Source organism: Citrus sinensis, chromosome 7 (genome assembly GCF_022201045.2).
Source record: "Citrus sinensis cultivar Valencia sweet orange chromosome 7, DVS_A1.0, whole genome shotgun sequence".
Classification (NCBI taxonomy): Eukaryota; Viridiplantae; Streptophyta; class Magnoliopsida; order Sapindales; family Rutaceae; genus Citrus; species Citrus sinensis.
In genome coordinates this window covers 760,526-778,712 of record NC_068562.1, presented here as the reverse complement: position 1 = coordinate 778,712, position 18,187 = coordinate 760,526, and the positions used below count along the sequence as shown (strand labels likewise).

Genomic DNA, 18,187 nt, shown 5'->3' with positions numbered 1-18,187 from the left:
ACGTTTTGGTGCTTCTATGTATGAAGATCATCAGGGCAATTTGTCCAAGCTCACACAAACATCTACAGTCGCAGAGTTTCAATCTGCCTTCGAAGAGTTGATGAATAAAGTCACAGGCATTTCCGAGCCGTTACTAATTAGTTTCTTTATCACTGGCTTAAAACCTGACATTCGGCGAGAGTTGTTGTTTGGCAGACCCACGTCCCTCATGGAAGCCTTTACTCTAGCATGAGCATATGAAGCTAAATCTGAGGAATAAAAAATTTCAGGCCGTTCTTGGACAAAATGGAACACTGTTACTCCTCAACCACAACAAACCACCCCTGCTCTCACTCACCATGTCCACAACAAATTTCCTTCCACTTATCCACATGCCAGTTTTGCTACTCAAAAACCATCATCCCAACCGCCACTTTTACTTACCCCAAAACCAATACCATCATCGCCACTTTTACCCACTCCAGCCCTTCCCATCTGTCGTCTCTCCCCAGTGGAATTGAAAGAAAAAAGAGACAAGGGGTTGTGTTACAATTGCGACCAGAAATATAGTGCAAACCATCATTGCCGTAGTAAATTTCTCTTGTTGTTAGGCACAAATGATGATGAAAGTGAACCATCGGAGGGGTCTCCCTTGCTTGAACAAACAGAGGAAGTTGTGACAGCTGATATATCCAGCTTAAATGCACTAGCTAGGCAATCTAACCCACGTTCTTTGAGGGTACTAGGCGAAATTGGCCGCCAACACTTACATGTTTTAATAGATAGTGGCAGTACACACAACTTCATCAAACCACAATGGGCAGAACGACTTGGCCTGCAAATTCAATCCATCCCTACTTTTCGGGTTTATATTGGTAATGGCGACTTCTTAATTTGCCGTTTTCAATGTCTTCAAGTGCTACTAGTGATACAGAGTCACACTTTCAAGTTGGATTTCTATATATTGCCAATTGAAGGTCCCGATGCTGTCCTAGGAATCCAGTGGCTTCAACATCTTGGTAAAATATCTATAGATTACCGTGCAATGACTATGGAATTTTGTTGGGAGGGCAATCCAATCATTTTACGAGGTGACCCCATCCAAACCTCTCATATGATTTCCTTCCATCAATTTCATGCCTTGTTATCTACAGATGCCGTGCATTCATTATTTGAGCTGCATCCCATTATTAATGACACACTTGCTTCCGACACAAATTTCTCACTCTTGGAACCTCACTTTCCCACCCAATTACCCGAACAAATCATCATTCTCCTTCAACAATATAAAACCTTATTTTCCCCACCTATGAGTCTGCCTCCTCATAGACTCATTGACCATAAAATTCACCTCCTGCCTACTTCAAAGCCAGTGAATGTGAGGCCCTATAGATATCCTCATTTTTAAAAAACAGAAATGGAAAAACTAGTCAAGGAAATGTTAGAACAGTGGATAATAAAGCCAAGCCACAACCCTTTCTCCTCTCCCGTTTTGTTGGTCAAGAAAAAGGATGGCACATACAGGTTTTGTGTTGATTACCGAGCCTTGAATGCAGTCACAGTGCCGGATAAATTTCTTATTCCCACAATTGATGAATTATTTGATGAGCTGGGAGGAGCACGGATTTTCAGCAAGCTGGATTTGAGAGCTAGTTATCACCAAATACGAGTTCATAAGCGAGATACTTATAAAACAACATTTCGTACTCATTAGGGGCATTACAAATTTTTGGTTATGCCATTCGGTTTAACTAATACCCCCTTGACATTTCAAGCAACTATGAATCAACTATTTGCATCTTACTTACGCAAATTTGTTATTGTTTTTTTCGATGACATTTTGGTTTATAGTTCTTCATTGACTGGTCATGTCAATCACTTGGAACATGTTTTGTTTCGTTTGCAAGAACATCAGTTTTATGTCAAGTTGTCGAAGTGTCTATTTTGCCAAGAAGCTATTTATTTGGGCCACATAGTGACTGCTGGAGGAGTGCAGGCAGACTCTAAAAAAATTACAACCATGGTAGAATGGCCATTGCTGCAGACTGTTAAGCAACTACGAGGCTTTCTCGGGCTCACAGGCTATTATCGCCGATTTATCCGAGGTTATGCTTCAATTGCGGCTCCATTGACAGATTTGTTGTGTAAAGAGGCATTCCATTGGTCTCCAGCAGCTTCGGATGCCTTTATGACTTTAAAAAATGCAATGGTGGCTGCCCCGGTATTGCATTTACCCGATTTTGAGCTTGAATTTGTTATAGAGATGGATGCTTCTAATATTGGAATTGGAGCAGTATTGATGCAACAGGGTCATCCCATTTCTTATTTTAGTCAAAAGTTGGGTCCTCGATTGCGGGTTACCTCGACTTATATCAAAGAACTGCACGCGATTGTTGTTGCTGTACAAAAATGGCGCCAATACTTACTCGATCGCTTTTTCATCATTCGAACTGATCATAAAAGCATTAAAGAGTTGTTTCACCAGGTAATTTAAACTCCTGAACAACAAGCTTACGTCAGGAAATTGTTGGGTTTTCATTTTCGAATTGAGTATAAGCCGAGAAGTTCCAATAAAGTTGTTGATGCCTTATCTCGAGTACATGTGGATCAATTTTCCGACTCCATAAATGCTCAAGCTGAGTTGTTCTCTATAATCTCGAAGCCAACCGTGGATATCCTAACCACTTTGCATGATGACAATTCGTCCTTGCCTGATCTGTTGTTACTTCATAACAAGTTTGCCACGGGAGAACTTTCTTCAGCCTTCTCGGTTCGTGAGGGACTATTACTTTACAACCATCGATACTACGTCAGTCCTCACTCCAAATTAAAGAGCATGCTTCTTAAGGAATTCTATGACTCCCCCATGGCAGGGCATGCAAGCGTGAAACGCACCCTAGTTCGGCTTTCTTCTACTTTTTTTTTGCCGAAAATGCGCTTTGATGTTGAGAACTACATTGCTGCCCGTCTTACATGTCAGCAAATTAAAAATTCTACTCAAGCACCTGCTGGATTACTTCAACCTTTACCCGTTCCTTCACTTGTTTGGGATGCTTTGACTATGGATTTTATTACAGGCTTGCCAACTTCTAAAGGCTTCGAGGTAATCTTGGTGGTAGTGGATCGCTTAACGAAATCAGCCCACTTTGGTGCACTGCCATCTCAGTTCACAACCAGCAAAACAGCCAATCTTTTTGCTGATTTGGTAGTCAAGTTACATGGGTTTCCAAGCTCAATAATATTAGATCGAGATCCTATATTCATGAGTAATTTTTGGCAGAAACTATTTGAGTTCAGTGGCACTACATTGCGGCACAGTACTGCTTATCACCCTCAAACTGACGGTCAAACAGAGGTAGTGAATCGTGGCCTCGAACAGTACTTAAGAGCCTTTACTCAGGACAAACCGCAGTCATGGTTAAGCTTGTTAGTAGGGGTGGGCAAATTCGGTTTGGATCGGTTTGGGACATATTCTCAAACCGATCCAAACTAATCGGTTTGAAATATTTTCAAACCGATATCAACCTAAAATTTTTTCAAACCGAACCGATCCAAACCGATTGGATCGGTTTGGATTCGGTTTGAACTTATTAGCTAAAATTCCACTTCTTTTATATTATTTTACCTAAATTATTTGTTATTTTTTTGTGTCCGTAATCCAAATTGATACCTCTTTTATATTATTCATATCTACTTTGATATATACATAACAATTCAAAGATACATCCATACAAGTTTACAGCATAATACATCCTAATAAACAAGTTCTTAACATGTTCATTCAAAACAAACTCACAAAATTAAAATAAACTTGAACAACATTTGACAATTAAAATATTGTGCATCTTGTCCGTCAAAATTTATGGCCCAATTACTTTTGATTTGTCAAAATCTGCATAAAATGATAAATATAATTAGTTAGATTGCTTAACTTAGAATATTATGTAATTATATAATATTTCTGGATTGGATCGGTTTGAATCGGTTTGAATCGGTTTGGAATCCTTCCAAACCGAAATCCAAACCGAGTGATGTCGGTTTGCAATCCAATAAACCGAAATCAGTTTTTTTACTAATGAAACAGATCCAAACCGATCCAAATGGTCGGTTTGGATCGGTTCGGTTAAAATATGCCCACCCCTACTTGTTAGGTTGGGCTGAATTTTGTTACAACACAAGCTATCACAGTGGGTTGAAGATGACACATTTTCAAGCACTCTATGGAAGATTACCCCCCACAATTCCTGGATATACAAAAGGTTCTACTTCGATTCAAGCCTTAGAAGATCTGTTGTTGGAGCGAGATGAATTGTTGAGAACTTTAAAAACTAATTTACTTCAAGCTCAACATCGTATGGAACAAAAAGCCAATGCCCATCGACGAGAACTCCAGTTACAGATTGATGATCTTGTTTTAGTCCGCCTTCAACCTCATCGACAAATTTCAGTGGCTAAGCGTGCTTCTCAAAAGTTGGCTAAACGATATTATGGCCCTTTCCGAGTATCAGAACGAATCAGAGCTGTTGCTTATAAGCTGCAATTGCCTGAAGGATGCAAAGTTCACATGGTATTTCACATCTCAGCACTCAAACCTTATGTGGGAAACTCGGCTGTTTATGTTTCCTCTTTGCCTCCTGATACCATTGACAATAAGCCTGTCTCTACTCCTATAGCTATACTTGCTGACCGATTCATATTAAAACAAGGAAAAAAGCATTATCAAATTTTGGTTCAGTGGTCTGGCTGTGCTCCTGAGAATTCAACTTGGGAAGACCTTGCTGAGTTCTGCAGACTGTACCCAAAGTTTAACCTTGAGGACAAGGTTCATTCTCAAGGGGAGGGGAGTGATACATCCTCGCCCATTAAAGTAAGGGAGCTGGAAGATGGCCCTGTAGTTGAAATGCAGGAAGTGGAGCAAACATTGCAACGGTCACACCTGCTCGAAAGGTGGAAACCTCGTGATACTGACAAATATTGATTGGAGGTCGTATCATATTGTATGTCATGTATTGCTCATTTTGCATTCCTTCTTTCATATTAAATGTCATGTTTCAAATTTCTATGACTCAGATTGATGGGAAACTTTATACTCTCATAAAATGGTCATGAAATTACATTCAAAGTAGTGTTGAGGAACAGTTTCCATATTTCGGCTTTGTTGTCTTTATGAATTGTGATGACCCATTCAGCATCGTGGCATGTTTTATCATGGTAATTTGAACTTAGTGCATTTCCTTGGTGAAGTCACTGAAAATTCAACAACAAAAGTATGATTTAATACTATTTTTTAGCTCTTAAATTTGGTTTGTGTGTACCTACATAAGAAGAGTATTTAAAGAGGCCGAGTTCACTTGACAGTATGGCAGTGATGAGATTGTAATAAGTTCACTGACCAAGTCTAGTAATTGTGTAGTAGTGCTTCTTAAGGTTATTTAGCAATGCTACAAGGTAATTATTCGTCAAATCTATTGGAAAAATATGAAATAATTTGCTGGGTTTTTTCCTTAAATTTTAGGCCTATCTGTGATTGAATATCGTCTTATGTTATGTACTCAAACATTATAGCGGATATTGTTGTAGATGCAACCCTTTTTTTGGCATCATAATCACTGTGACATGCTTACTGATATTGGATACTTTCTAAGGATTTAAGTGTTCATCTTCTAATTCCACCATTAAGAATTAGAAATAGTTTGTGTTTGATGATTAGAGTAGGTTAAATTAAATATAAGTGAAGTTAAATAGTAGTTAAAAGGAACAATTAAATTTATTCAAATTACATACTTTTATATGTGATGTATATTGTTGCCTATTAAATAAAATATAATTAAAACAATTAATTATAAAAATAATTATTTATCAAATATTTTACATAATAATCAAATGATAAATGGCATGTTTCTTAATCATAATTTTGTTAATACGTATAATACACCACACCTAATTATTTTAGCATTAAATATTAGTACAAATAAATAAATGAAAGAAGATGTCACAGGTAAAATAAAAAAAATTACTTAATTTTTATGGAATAATGAATATAAATAAATAAATAAATAAGATGTCATAAAGAGACAAACACTCTTAGTCTAATCCTCTTTAAACCCATGCGAATTAGGACAACTAATCCTATGATGGTAGAGTTAAATTTAAATTTAGTCAACTTAATCCAATCCAAGTGGGCTTGCCAAATATGGGATAAATATAATGTCCAAAAAATTAGTATAATCTTACATTTTATCCTACTCCTAAATATAGTCTAAAGTCCTTCGACCCTAATACATGTGATGCATCAAAACCCAACTATCATAGTCCGTTGGAATGAACCTTTAAAAAAAAAAAAAACCTTTTGACATGCTTTAAAATCTTCATAAAATTTATTTTTGATTGAAATTATCTAAATAATTAAAGACAAATTAGATTATTTATTATTTTAAATAAACTTTATTGTAGTTTACTTTAAAAATTTGTTTACATCCATTCCATTCCATTTAATAATTTATATTTATATTTATTTTTTTAAAACTTATAGAGTTTAGGATCATGGAAATAGAAACCATATAATAAAAAGAAAATAATTAAAAAATTTAAGTTTTATGTTAATAAAAAATTAAAAAAATTCTTTGTTTACAGTAAAATTTTATTGTAAGATGGTTGATTTTAATAAATGGTTAGTATTTAATAAATTAAATGGGGTATTATAGGAAATAAAATTTAAATGGAGTTAAAAAAATTTTAGAATAAAGGTCTACTCCAAAAAAAAAAAAAAAAAACTGTCAAAAGTTTACTAAATCCACCCCCAGAATAATCTTAGCCTTGGCGGTTTCAACAAAACCGGTGTTGGTTGCATTAATTCCCGCGTCCAAACACCTGTTGTCATCCACACCTAAAACCCTATTCTCAGCTACACAAACCCCAGAATTCACCATGGGCTCCAAAAACAAAAACAAGAACAAAAGGAAAAACAGGTCAAAGGATGGCTCAGACAACAACAAAAACAAAAAGATCATCACAGATTCTCGATTTGCGTCCGTACACTCGGACCCCAGGTTCCAGAATGTTCCGAAGCAAAAATCGAAAGTCGCTATTGACTCCCGATTCGACCGCATGTTCACCGACAAAAATTTCGCTTCATCAACGGCGCCGTTCGACAAAAGAGGCAAGCCTAAGAAGAATCTAAAAACGTCGAAAAGCTCTCTGCAACATTATTACCGAATTGAAGCGGAAGATAAAAAAAGCGATGAAGATGAAGAAATTGAAGAAGAAGAGAGAAGAAACGAGACTGATAGCGAGAGTGAGTTGAAAGAAGCTGCTGACGTGTCTTCGGGAAGTGGGACTGAGGAGGAAGATGATGACGACGTGTCGGAGAGCACTACTGATGACGAAGAGGAAGATGTTGATTTTGATGAAGGTCCTGAAGAAGAGGTATAATTTTTTTTTAAATTGATACTGTAGAATCTTCAAATCGAATGTTTTTATTGAAATAGTTTATCTTACTTACCAGGAAGAAGCTATACCAGAAATTGACAACGAAACTCACAGGCTTGCTATTGTTAATATGGACTGGAGACATGTTAAGGTACATCATACATAAACGAGTTAGATAATTATTGTAATATTTGTGTCTTAGGGTCAAGTTTTTGTTGTTGTAACTGTAGGCGGTTGATTTGCTTGTAATATTGAGCTCATTTCTGCCGAAAGATGGACAAATTTTATCTGTGGCAGTCTATCCATCTGAGTTTGGGATTCAGCGAATGAAAGAGGAAGAAGTTCGTGGTCCTGTTGGTCTATTCGATAGTCAAAATGAGAACAGTGACGACGAGGATAATGATGAAATTGATGAGGAGAAATTGCGTGCTTATGAGAAAAGTAGACTAAGGTGATTTATTGTAAATTTCTGTTTTTTATGCGTTTTTGTTCAAATTCTTGTTGTGTCAAATTTGTAGTAATAATAATAATAATAATAATATTATTAATTTTATTATTATTACTACTTTTAAAATTTTGCTATTTTGTTCAATATCTGAGAATTTGGGTATGCAGATTGAATTATCAATGGAGTATAGTTTTGCTTACTGGAAATGATGCTTGGGGCAGGAAGAGTCTCCTTATCTTGTCCTTGCCTCAAGATATGAAACAAATAGTGTCTTTGTTATGAAAAGAGTCATCTTAACTCATGGTCGATCCAAATAACTGCTTTAAGCTGCTACATTGCAAATAGATGTTATTTTTTTTATTTGTCCTTTCTATCTTGAAGTATTCATATAATGTACCTGTGATTTACTCTCAGGTACTACTATGCTGTAGTGGAATGTGATTCTAGTGCAACAGCAGATTACCTTTACAGAGCTTGTGATGGTGTTGAGTTTGAAAGATCTTCAAACAAGCTTGATTTGAGATTTATTCCCGACACTATGGAGTTTAAATATCCACCACGAGATGTTGCAACAGAGGTACTTATTTTGTCCTTAAGATTAAAAGGAGCTTATGTGTTATGTCGATATGGAAAGTAGGGTTTTGAATGCTCTGTCTTCAAGGAATAAAAGTATGTAGCATCATAGCAGCAAATACATGTTGCCTGCTTGGCTGAATTTTTCTCATATATCACAACTTGTTTTTGTAGACCTCGGTACTTAGAGGAGATAAAGCTACAGTTATAAATTGTTGATTTCCTTGTTTTTGTTCAGGCACCTGCTAATTATGGTGGTCTAGATTTTTTTACAAAAGCATTGCAGCATAGCAATGTTCAACTTTCTTGGGATGATGATGAACCAGATCGTGTAAAGACCTTGAAACGAAAATTTAATGCGGATCAGGTTAGTAGCTTGATCTGGATTCCAACAACTGCTACTTCTGATGATTCTTCTGCTGTGTCTGGTGAAATTTCAGCCTAATGTAATATGAAGTTTATTTCTTTCTGTAATTTGAGGAATGGTAGTTTAACAGTGATAGTTGTTTATACTTTTCCAACTCTTTAGATTTTATTTATGTCCTTATGCTTTTCTTCTATACTGATTCCTGTTTTGTTTTTATATAGGTGGCTGAATTGGAGTTGAAGGAATTTTTGGCTTCTGATGAGAGTGAAACTGATGATGAAGATGATAATATTGCAGACGAGCAATCTGATAAAAAGAGTAAAAAACAAGATAAGTACCGTGCTTTACTTGAATCTGGTGATGGTTCTGATGAAGATGGTGAGGAGGATGGCCAGGATATGGAGGTCACTTTCAATACTGGCTTGGAGGATATAAGCAAGCGCATTCTAGAAAAGAAGGATAAGAAATCAGAAACAATTTGGGAAGCTTATCTCAGAAAAAGACGTGAGAAGAAGAAGGCTAGGAAAAATAAATCAAAGTACTCATCAGAAGATGAGGCTAGCGATACAGATCGTGAAGCAATTGAAGAACCAGATGATTTCTTTGTTGAGGAGCCTAAAGGTAAAAAGGGTGAGGAGGCTGGGGGTAATCATAGAAGAGAAGAAAAGGAACGGCAAGATACAGATAAGGAAGCAACTGCAAGCACGGCAGAGCTTGAGTTATTACTTGCTGATGACAAGGGTGCAGAGAATGGTCTTAAAGGATACAACATGAAACCTAAGAAGCGCAAAGGGAAAAAGGGAAAAGAAGTTCCAGATGAGGATAAAATACCCACTGCTGATTATGATGATCCTCGGTTTTCTGCTCTGTTTACTTCTCCTCTTTTTGCCTTAGATCCCACTGATCCACAGTTCAAAAGGTATGAAATACTATACGGCATAAACCAATTTATTTCTTTCCAGGGCAGGATTTAAATTGATTGTCACTCGAGCAGTATGTGTATTAACCGACGTGACCTCTTGTGTTTGATGATGCTGTTCGTTCAATCTATCATTTCCCTTATGAATTAATTAGCCTATTACAATTCTTTAAAAGATCCTGAAGTTTTTCTATGATGAATGCCTGCTTAGTTCATAAATAGGATTGTAGTATTGGGTGCTGAAGATCTGAGTTTGGTATTGCAGGAGTGCAGTCTATGCTCGGCAGATAGCACAGAAGAAGCAGAAGGGCGACCAGCGAGAGCAGGTGATCAGAGAGTCTACTAAGATACCAACAAATGCTCAAATGCCATCCGATGACCCTGACAGGCACAGACACATGAAGTCTGATGTGTCATCCTTGAAGAGAGAGAACCATGAGGTTTCTTTATTAGTTAAATCACTCAAGATGAAATCCAAGCAAATTCAGCTGCCCTCCGAGCCAAAAAAAGATGAGGGAGTTCAATCTAAAGAAGTTGAGGAGAATAATGGCCTTTCAAACCTGGTTCAATCTTTAAAGAAGACCAAAAAACTAAAAAAATGAAATGGAAGAGAAGATAGCAGTTTTTTTCCCCCCACTTGAGATGTAATCTTGTCTATGCGAGAATTGAGATGTTGGGAGTCTTAGGTACACCGTGGGCTGAGATAATTGCTATCTGCGTAATTAAGCTGAATTCCATAATTAAAGGGTGCATTTATTTCATTAGTGTTGATTGGTAATGTAAAAGTCATTTCATAGGTTGCGAAACAAATGCCTTCACTCCTGCCGGCCACCTTTGCCTTACTGCTTTGCTAGTTTAGAGTCGACACTGTTTTCATCGAGTTATTCATATTGTAGGGCTAAGTGTAAGATCTGTATTTGTTTTGATCATCTTAATTGATTCCAAGTCATGTTGCCCAATTCCAAATTCATTAAGATAGTTGAACTAGTCCGTCAGTTGTGCCTGTGCGCGGCAAATCAAAAATTTCAATTAATATTTCAAGTTCTGAATCTTCTAGACATGATTAGAGTCTATCACCGACCCTAAGGCCAAGGGACAATACGTTGGGTGAACTTGAGATGTGATTTGAGGTGCAACAGTTGTACGGTGCATGTGACTGAGGGGCGACAATTCTACGGTACCGGTAGAATATTGTTAGTGGTAACAATGCTTTCGTTATATGGTAATATATTTTTTTTCCCCCATTGTTTATGTTACATAACTGGCGGATTGCATCGAAGCAAGACCTGTAAAGAACTAGCTACTGCCAATTCTTATGTATTTTTTAATTGAAAAATGATAAAGAGCTCACCAGTGACCCCCATTTCGGGTTCTTCCTCTTCTATCCTCGGTACTAGAGATGAACGAATTCTATACGCCTATCGATCGAAGAATTTTCTCTCTGTTGTTGAGAGTCGGAATTTCATCAACGCAGAGCGAGCAACTGTCATTATTCAATCTCTTAAGTCTAAGCGTATATACTAAAATTTTTGAAATTTTAATTTACTCACGTGTGAAAATAAGGTAGGATTAGAATCTCGACCATTAATCTAATTTCAAATTTAATTTAGCAATGTCGGTCTGTTTCTTTTTTGCCCTTTTTCGCACCTTGGAAAACGATAAATTTCCATTTCTCGAGATATGAGACATTTGTTTAGGCACCCAATCAAAAGGACAATGCATCATTTGCATGGAATTGCCAGGAGAATGGAGCTTCATAATGAAAGCCCCAAAGAAATTGCCAAAATTGAAATATAATGGATCGCTAAATTCTTACAACTCCCAAAATTCCAGCTAAGTAATGTAACTAATAATTCCATAATACTGGTCTCTGTCCATAGGATAGATATATTTACAGCCACCTCCAAAATAATGCTACCAACACCCGAAAGATGGAAGCCAAAATGTTACCAATTTGTCGTGCCATTTTTCCTGGAATAAATGACCATAAACACATGATACAGGGTTGAAAGAAACCCTAAGAATGAACAAAGAATGGTCAGAAAATGGCAAAAGACGCAATCAGAGTCATCACAAGAAGTGCACAAGTTAGAGGGTGCAGCTTAAGCGAATGACTCCCAATAGGTGGTGCAGACGCGGGAGAGATACCACCAGCCGTGGCTTCTGGGTTGAGAGCAGTTGCTGGGGGAACTGAAGATTTTGGTGGTATTGGAAGAGCACTGGAGTTGTTAACACCATAACCTGAAAAAATAGATCTTAAGTTTAAGAGCATGGAAGCTCAAGAGCACAGACCAGTTCTAAATGGAAGTATTATACTCACAGTCAGATGCCTTCCAACCCAATACATTCTTCTCCCGATCAAAGACTATATTGTAACCAGTCATGAAGTTTTCTGGATTGAAGGCAAAAACATCAGTATAAGCAATCATACACATTGCACAAACAAATATATTTAATATGGTCGCAAGTTACAAAAGGCTCCAAGGCCAAGAGAAATATCAAACAGAATTGAAAAGGCACAAATTCTTTCTTGAAAAAAACTGGATTCTTAAGGTTCTACAGATTAAAACTCTTTGTTCTAATATCATCATTCTTCGAATAAACTTTTCTAAAAGTTCACACAGAGAAACCATATTGCTTGATAACGTCCAGAAACAAATATAAACAATAAAAACTTCTGCATATTGGATATATCTTTGCATACAACCTCCTTGGACCTATTTATCATAAGCAATTCCTTTGCAATTACACAATATAACAGTTTAGTTAGTCTGTCCAAAGGTGCATGAATTGGACTATTTTTAATTGGAAAATGGCAGCAGCAACTCAAGGGGAGAGAATATCATTAATATGAAAAGAAATTTTCCAATAAGCTAACATCATTTTGCAATGGAAATGGCAGCAGAACCTCAAGGGGAGATCAAATTATCAGTATGAATAACAATTATGAAATAGGCTAATATTATTTGCAATGGGATACTCACGTCCAATGATATTCACATTATCGCTTTTGACGACACCCAGACAATATAAATATAAACCCTGGGGAACATGAGAAAATTTCAGTACTGATTTCAGGAGCAGGAGTTAAAAATCATAGCAATAAAAGTTAGCCCTTACCTTAGGTTCCGAAGAAACTATTACAATTGGATCATTGACAAAAAATGGGCCACCGCCTTTCATTGTGAGATTCACAACAGGATACTCGAAGTTGGTTTGATTTGGACTGCACGGAAAGAAAGTGTCAGTGCTTGATTTTACAAAGGAAAAGGTAACACAACTAAAGCCTGTAAGTGAAGAAATGACCTCAATACATAACAATATTCAAAAGGGAGATCGGAAGTAGATGTTTCTCTTTTTTCCTTGGCCAGTGAGTTGAACTGCCAGAACACATAGCCAGAACACATAAGTCACTCATAAGTAAAGGAAACCTTATTTAATAGATTAAAATAAATAGCTTAAAGTACTTACAGTCTCAGAAATTTGAGTATATGCAGGGTCGTTCAAGTATGTAAATGAGGTACCGGAGTCAAAAATTGCACTAAACTCAAAATTAACGGCATTACCCCCAACACTAACTTGAGTGATGGTGATATTGTAAGTTGGACTGTTAAGAAGTTTTAAAGCACAAAGATCAGTAAAGCAACAAGAATGTTCGATGACAAGTATAGTCGACAAAATCATAAGAACATTGGGAAGTGACCACTTACTGTGTTTGCCTGAGGGAAAACGGTGTTTCTCCTTGGCCTGGGCTTCCTTTATCTCCAAAGCTGATTCTCCCAGTGCCATCAGATCCGAAACACATGGAAAAGGAATTTGGAATTAGCCCTTGATTTGCTAATATGCTGGGAACTGAAGTCTTGTCCATCCCAAGCCCAAATAGACCATTAGGAGCTGCACCATCCAAGAATGAACCAGTCTGAACCCGACCACAGCTGCAAAAGATCAGAGAAGCTGAATAACAAGTGCTATAAATAATAATTGAAGTTAACAAATTTGTCAATTGGGGTGAAAAATATGTAATCAGTAGCTTATTTAAAACCTCAAGAAGATTTATGATAAAATCCCAAAACCCTCCCGAGGTAACCATACTGAGAGGAGTTTTCGGTCCATGGACTATTTTACTCCAGTTTCAAAAGTAAAAATTGCAAGGAAAACACCCATTTTACATTAACTATCAACTGTGAAATTTTTGCACCAAAACCACATGAAGATTTCAGCACAGAATTACCAACCCGAAAGAAATCCGAGAATCAACCGATTTACTTTGCTTTTCATCTGTGGCTAAGTGCAACACATCCTCTACCAAGAACCCAGTTGACATAGTGCCATCAGAAAGATAACGAACTTGATAAGGACAGTTGCTACCAGCTGAAGGGCATTGCTTTTGTAGTTCACACAACGTGCTGTTACAAGGAACCTTTGAACTTGTTGATGATGTATTAGGACTGTAGATGTTAAAATCAATCACCTGTATTACAAGATAATACAGAAGAGTGAAGAAATTGTGTCATAGGTTTACATTTCGTAATATAATAGAAGACCAAGAGGGAGTGTTCGACAAACTACAGCCAGGCTGTTGATAAATAAAAAGCAATGCAACCTAAAAGGTGAATCTGTAGAACATCTTGCTTTTCAAGCTATCCATGTGGTCTGTTGAAATTAATAGTTTAAATAGAAAGGATATGGAAACTGTGGTGATGATTAGAATGCTCAATGCTAATCCTGCAGGCGTGCAAAGTTTCAAAATTTCAGCACAAACTCTTGGCATTCAATTATGTGATACCTGTTTTTCAAAAATTCCCTTCTGTATATGTCCGATGCAAAACTTTCCCAAAATGAACAAAAATCTCAGAAATTTATCTTTCAAATATAAGTCTGCCAAACAAGCCATTTACAATCATTAACTCACAATAGAACTCAAAGTAAATTAATATCACACCTGTCCGGATGATGAGTTCAAGCCATGCACACAACTAACACAGTCGCATGGCAACCAGAAGAGGTCACTGCCAGTGTCAAGTGCCACTATAAATGATAAAGCTGGTTGTCCCACCGAAACATTGGTATAATGTAAGCTGAAATTTCAAGAAAAAAAATAAAGAAAACATTAATCCATATCGCTGTCATTTGAAAACCATAGCAGGCACCCATTTGGTTGTTGATGATATCGTAGTACTAAAAGAATACAAAGAAATTGAAAGTTTTGACATTTTGAATACCATTTCTACCCCTAAATACATAAGCTGTTGAAATAAGCAGGAAAATTACTAGAAAATATTTCTAAAATATAAAATCAAATAAAAATTAAAATAAATCCACAAAAGGAAAGATTTCCAGTATTTAAAAAAAAAAAAAAAACCCATAAACATGAAACCTCAGTACCATGCATAAGAATTACAGTTCCACAGCTTGAAAAAGTAATCTAATTGCATCAAACAATATGATTCAGCAAATGAATAACACTGATCAATGTTGTAAAAATTAATTTTGTAACAATATCAATGAAAATGCAAATGATCGATCCCTTTACGCGCGTCAAAAAGTATTAGGAAAACTCATTTCACATTAAATTTTATGCAAACGAGAAGAAATTGTACCGGAACTTCCAAATTAATAACAAATTGATACTAACCGCATTGATCGGATATATATAAAGACTACAACGATAATTAAATAATTTTGCTCAATGAAAATTAATACTAGATAGGTTTAAGCATGAGCTGTTATTAGATGATTTTAAGTTTACCTTCCTCCTGTTTCAGAAAAAATCGTAAAAAAAAAAAAAAAGATTGTCAGCAAACAAACAAAGAATATATTGAAAGCTTTGATCACCTCTGCGGTTCTCCACCAACAGTCCAAAATTACAATTCGTACAGTTCAAGTAAGAGAGGAAGTAAAAAAATATATATATATATATATATATATCGGAGGATAGGCTGAGGCAAGTGAAGAGATTACGTACAATCCCAAAGAATTGAGTCGATAAGTATCGTTGCCGGCGCTAAAAGTTAACGGCGTTTTATCATTCCCCTGCGCAGCAAGCCCCCGCCCTCGTAGTCGGAAATAACGGTCACGGTGGGCCAGAGCAGAATAGTACGCGAAACTTCCTTTCTTCGGTAAGTCATCAACGGCTAGAATTCCCTTAACCGGATCCGAATAACGATGGTGGAAATCAAAACCGAACGTACCGAACCCGAAACAGCACCCAGCACAACAGCTTAACAATATCAATAAGACACAAACAGGAGAATTACGATAACTAGAAGCCATTGCTTGAAAAAACAGAAACAAAAATTATGAATGAAGCCTTTGTTTTCTTCTTATTTTGAGAGAGAGAAGAGAAGCCAAATGAGAAGGATTTTAAAGAGACTTGTCGTTTTTGATTTGTCGCTCACTTTACCTTCCCAGGGTGGCTGTGTTGAGGGCGAAAGTCAAAATCTCTCTCGATGACTATCTCCACTGTGAAACGATGACCGCGGTTGTTTGGGTGAGACCCAGCGACGTGGGTCCTGAGAGTTTAAATTTTTAAATTGATTTTGCATTTGCTTTTTATTCCTTTTTCCCTTTTTTTTTTTCTGGTTGGCCCTTCTTTTTCTATAATTTTACCCATTTTTCCTTCTTTCTTTCAATTTTAGTTTTTCTCTACGTAATGTGAATATTTTCATATAGAAAATAACAAATAAATACTTTTAAAGAGTACTAAAATAAATCTACCAACACTTCTTTCCATCCTCAATACTTTTTTTTTTATAAATAGTAAAAAAAAAATTTAATCTCCAATTAGTAGTGTGAATTTGTCAATGACTTTATTCATTTGAGAACTACATGATTAGTTGAATAAAATGATCATATGATCTTCGTTATTTATTTTTTCAAAAGTCTTTGTGATTGTAGTAATAATATAATAATTTTAGTTGTTGATACTAGATAAGTCAATGAATTTAATTAACAACTTTTTTTTTATTTAGCCTGCAAGTTAGCGTAACGTCTTAGTTTGTAGCTTTAGAATCTTAAAGAAATATCTTATTTTAATTAACAAATTTATTTCAATAGTTTAATATAAAAAGTAATCTTTGAATACATAATTAGTTTTATGATTAACAAATTTATCGAGTTACTTCAATAAAAAAATAATATCTTATATAAAATTAGTTTATTACTAAATCGATCAAGTTATATATATGTTTAAATAATACAATGTAAAGAGACGAGATTAATGACTATACAATAAATAAGCTTGAATTTTTTATTTTATTTATGATAGAATAGATATATATATACACTAAATATATTTCGGAATAATATTGAGGCGAAGACTAACTTAAATGGTAATAGCATATCCTATGTTCTAGACTTCTACTAGTCTTTTAAAAGCTAGGAAATGAAATCCATGATTCTCTTTGATTCTTAAATAGGGGGAAAAAATCCGGAATAACAAACAACATAAGTATTAAGCAAAATGTAACAAAACAAGAGCTCGGGGGACATAAATGAATTTGTAAGAGAAGGCGTTGGGAGGTTGTAGGCTTGGAAAGTAAACGGCGCACATCCTGACATATCCAAGTCCATTATTGGCTGTGTTAGACTGTTAGCTGCAGAAACAGATATTTGCGCAGATGCTAGAGATGACACGTTTCGATCATCGCACGGTGCAACGTAATCATACAATGGGGAGTAGATGGAGGGCCTACATCCCGAACACCGACTTAGGGGTTAGGATCAGACTTTATCAGGTGTAAAAAAAACATGAAGCGGGTCAATCAATCAATCAATCAATCCAAAGGGGGAGCCATTTTCTTGTCTACAACGAGAAGCACGGGTGTCAAAAAAGCCCTCCCGGACCGGACCCGGCCCGGACCCGGCCAATCCGGTCCGGGCAAAACCCGGACCACATGCATATAAAAACCGGATCCGGGTTTGAAATTTTCAAACCCGGACATTTCCGGGCCCGGGTCCGGGTTCAACACAAAAAACTCGGAATCCGGACCGGACCCGGTTTTTTAATAAATTTAAAAAATAAATATATTATATATAAATATATAATTATGAATTTATGATATGTTGGATGTTATTTAAATTTATTGTGTGATTATTGTGTTGTTGAATTTAATTTATTTATTTTATATATAGATTGAATGAGTTTAAGTTAGAAATTAGATGAATTTAGGTATTAGAAAGTAGATTGAAATAATTTTTATTTATCATTTGTGCAAAATTTGCATTGTTAATGTGTTATATATTTGTATTTGACTATTTTTTTTTTTAAAGTTTGAGATTGAATGAGTTTATTTGATTATTTTCTTTTTTAAAATTTGCATTGTTAGAGAAATGAAAAAAAAAATTAAAGAAAAAAATTGAAAAAAAATTGAAGTTATCACATGTGGGTTTAAAAAACCCGGATCAAAACCCGGACCCGGAAGGTGCCGGGCTCAAGCCCGGACCGCACCCGGAAAAACCGGATTTTAACCCG

At 36.0% G+C, this 18,187-nt stretch overlaps 2 protein-coding genes across 2 annotated transcripts; one reads left to right on the top strand and one right to left on the bottom strand.

Annotated features, from left to right (window-relative positions):
• The first annotated feature begins 6,883 nt into the window (after positions 1-6,883).
• Positions 6,884-10,772, top strand: LOC102611917 (pre-rRNA-processing protein esf1). The gene is made up of 7 exons (XM_006466945.3): positions 6,884-7,404; positions 7,484-7,558; positions 7,638-7,858; positions 8,270-8,432; positions 8,667-8,795; positions 9,017-9,714; positions 9,980-10,772. The coding sequence occupies exons 1-7, from the start codon at positions 6,907-6,909 to the stop codon at positions 10,314-10,316; spliced, it is 2,121 nt and encodes a 706-aa protein (XP_006467008.1). The 5' UTR covers positions 6,884-6,906; the 3' UTR covers positions 10,317-10,772.
• A 677-nt stretch (positions 10,773-11,449) lies between these two features.
• Positions 11,450-16,108, bottom strand: LOC102612215 (aspartyl protease family protein 1). Its single transcript, XM_006466946.3, has 10 exons — positions 15,680-16,108; positions 14,657-14,792; positions 13,950-14,185; positions 13,425-13,649; positions 13,186-13,321; positions 13,021-13,094; positions 12,835-12,940; positions 12,699-12,756; positions 12,035-12,106; positions 11,450-11,955 (listed from the first exon to the last, which is right to left on the bottom strand). Exons 1-10 carry the CDS (start codon positions 15,985-15,987, stop codon positions 11,753-11,755), a joined length of 1,554 nt encoding a protein of 517 aa, XP_006467009.1. The 5' UTR covers positions 15,988-16,108; the 3' UTR covers positions 11,450-11,752.
• Between the last annotated feature and the right edge of the window lie 2,079 nt (positions 16,109-18,187).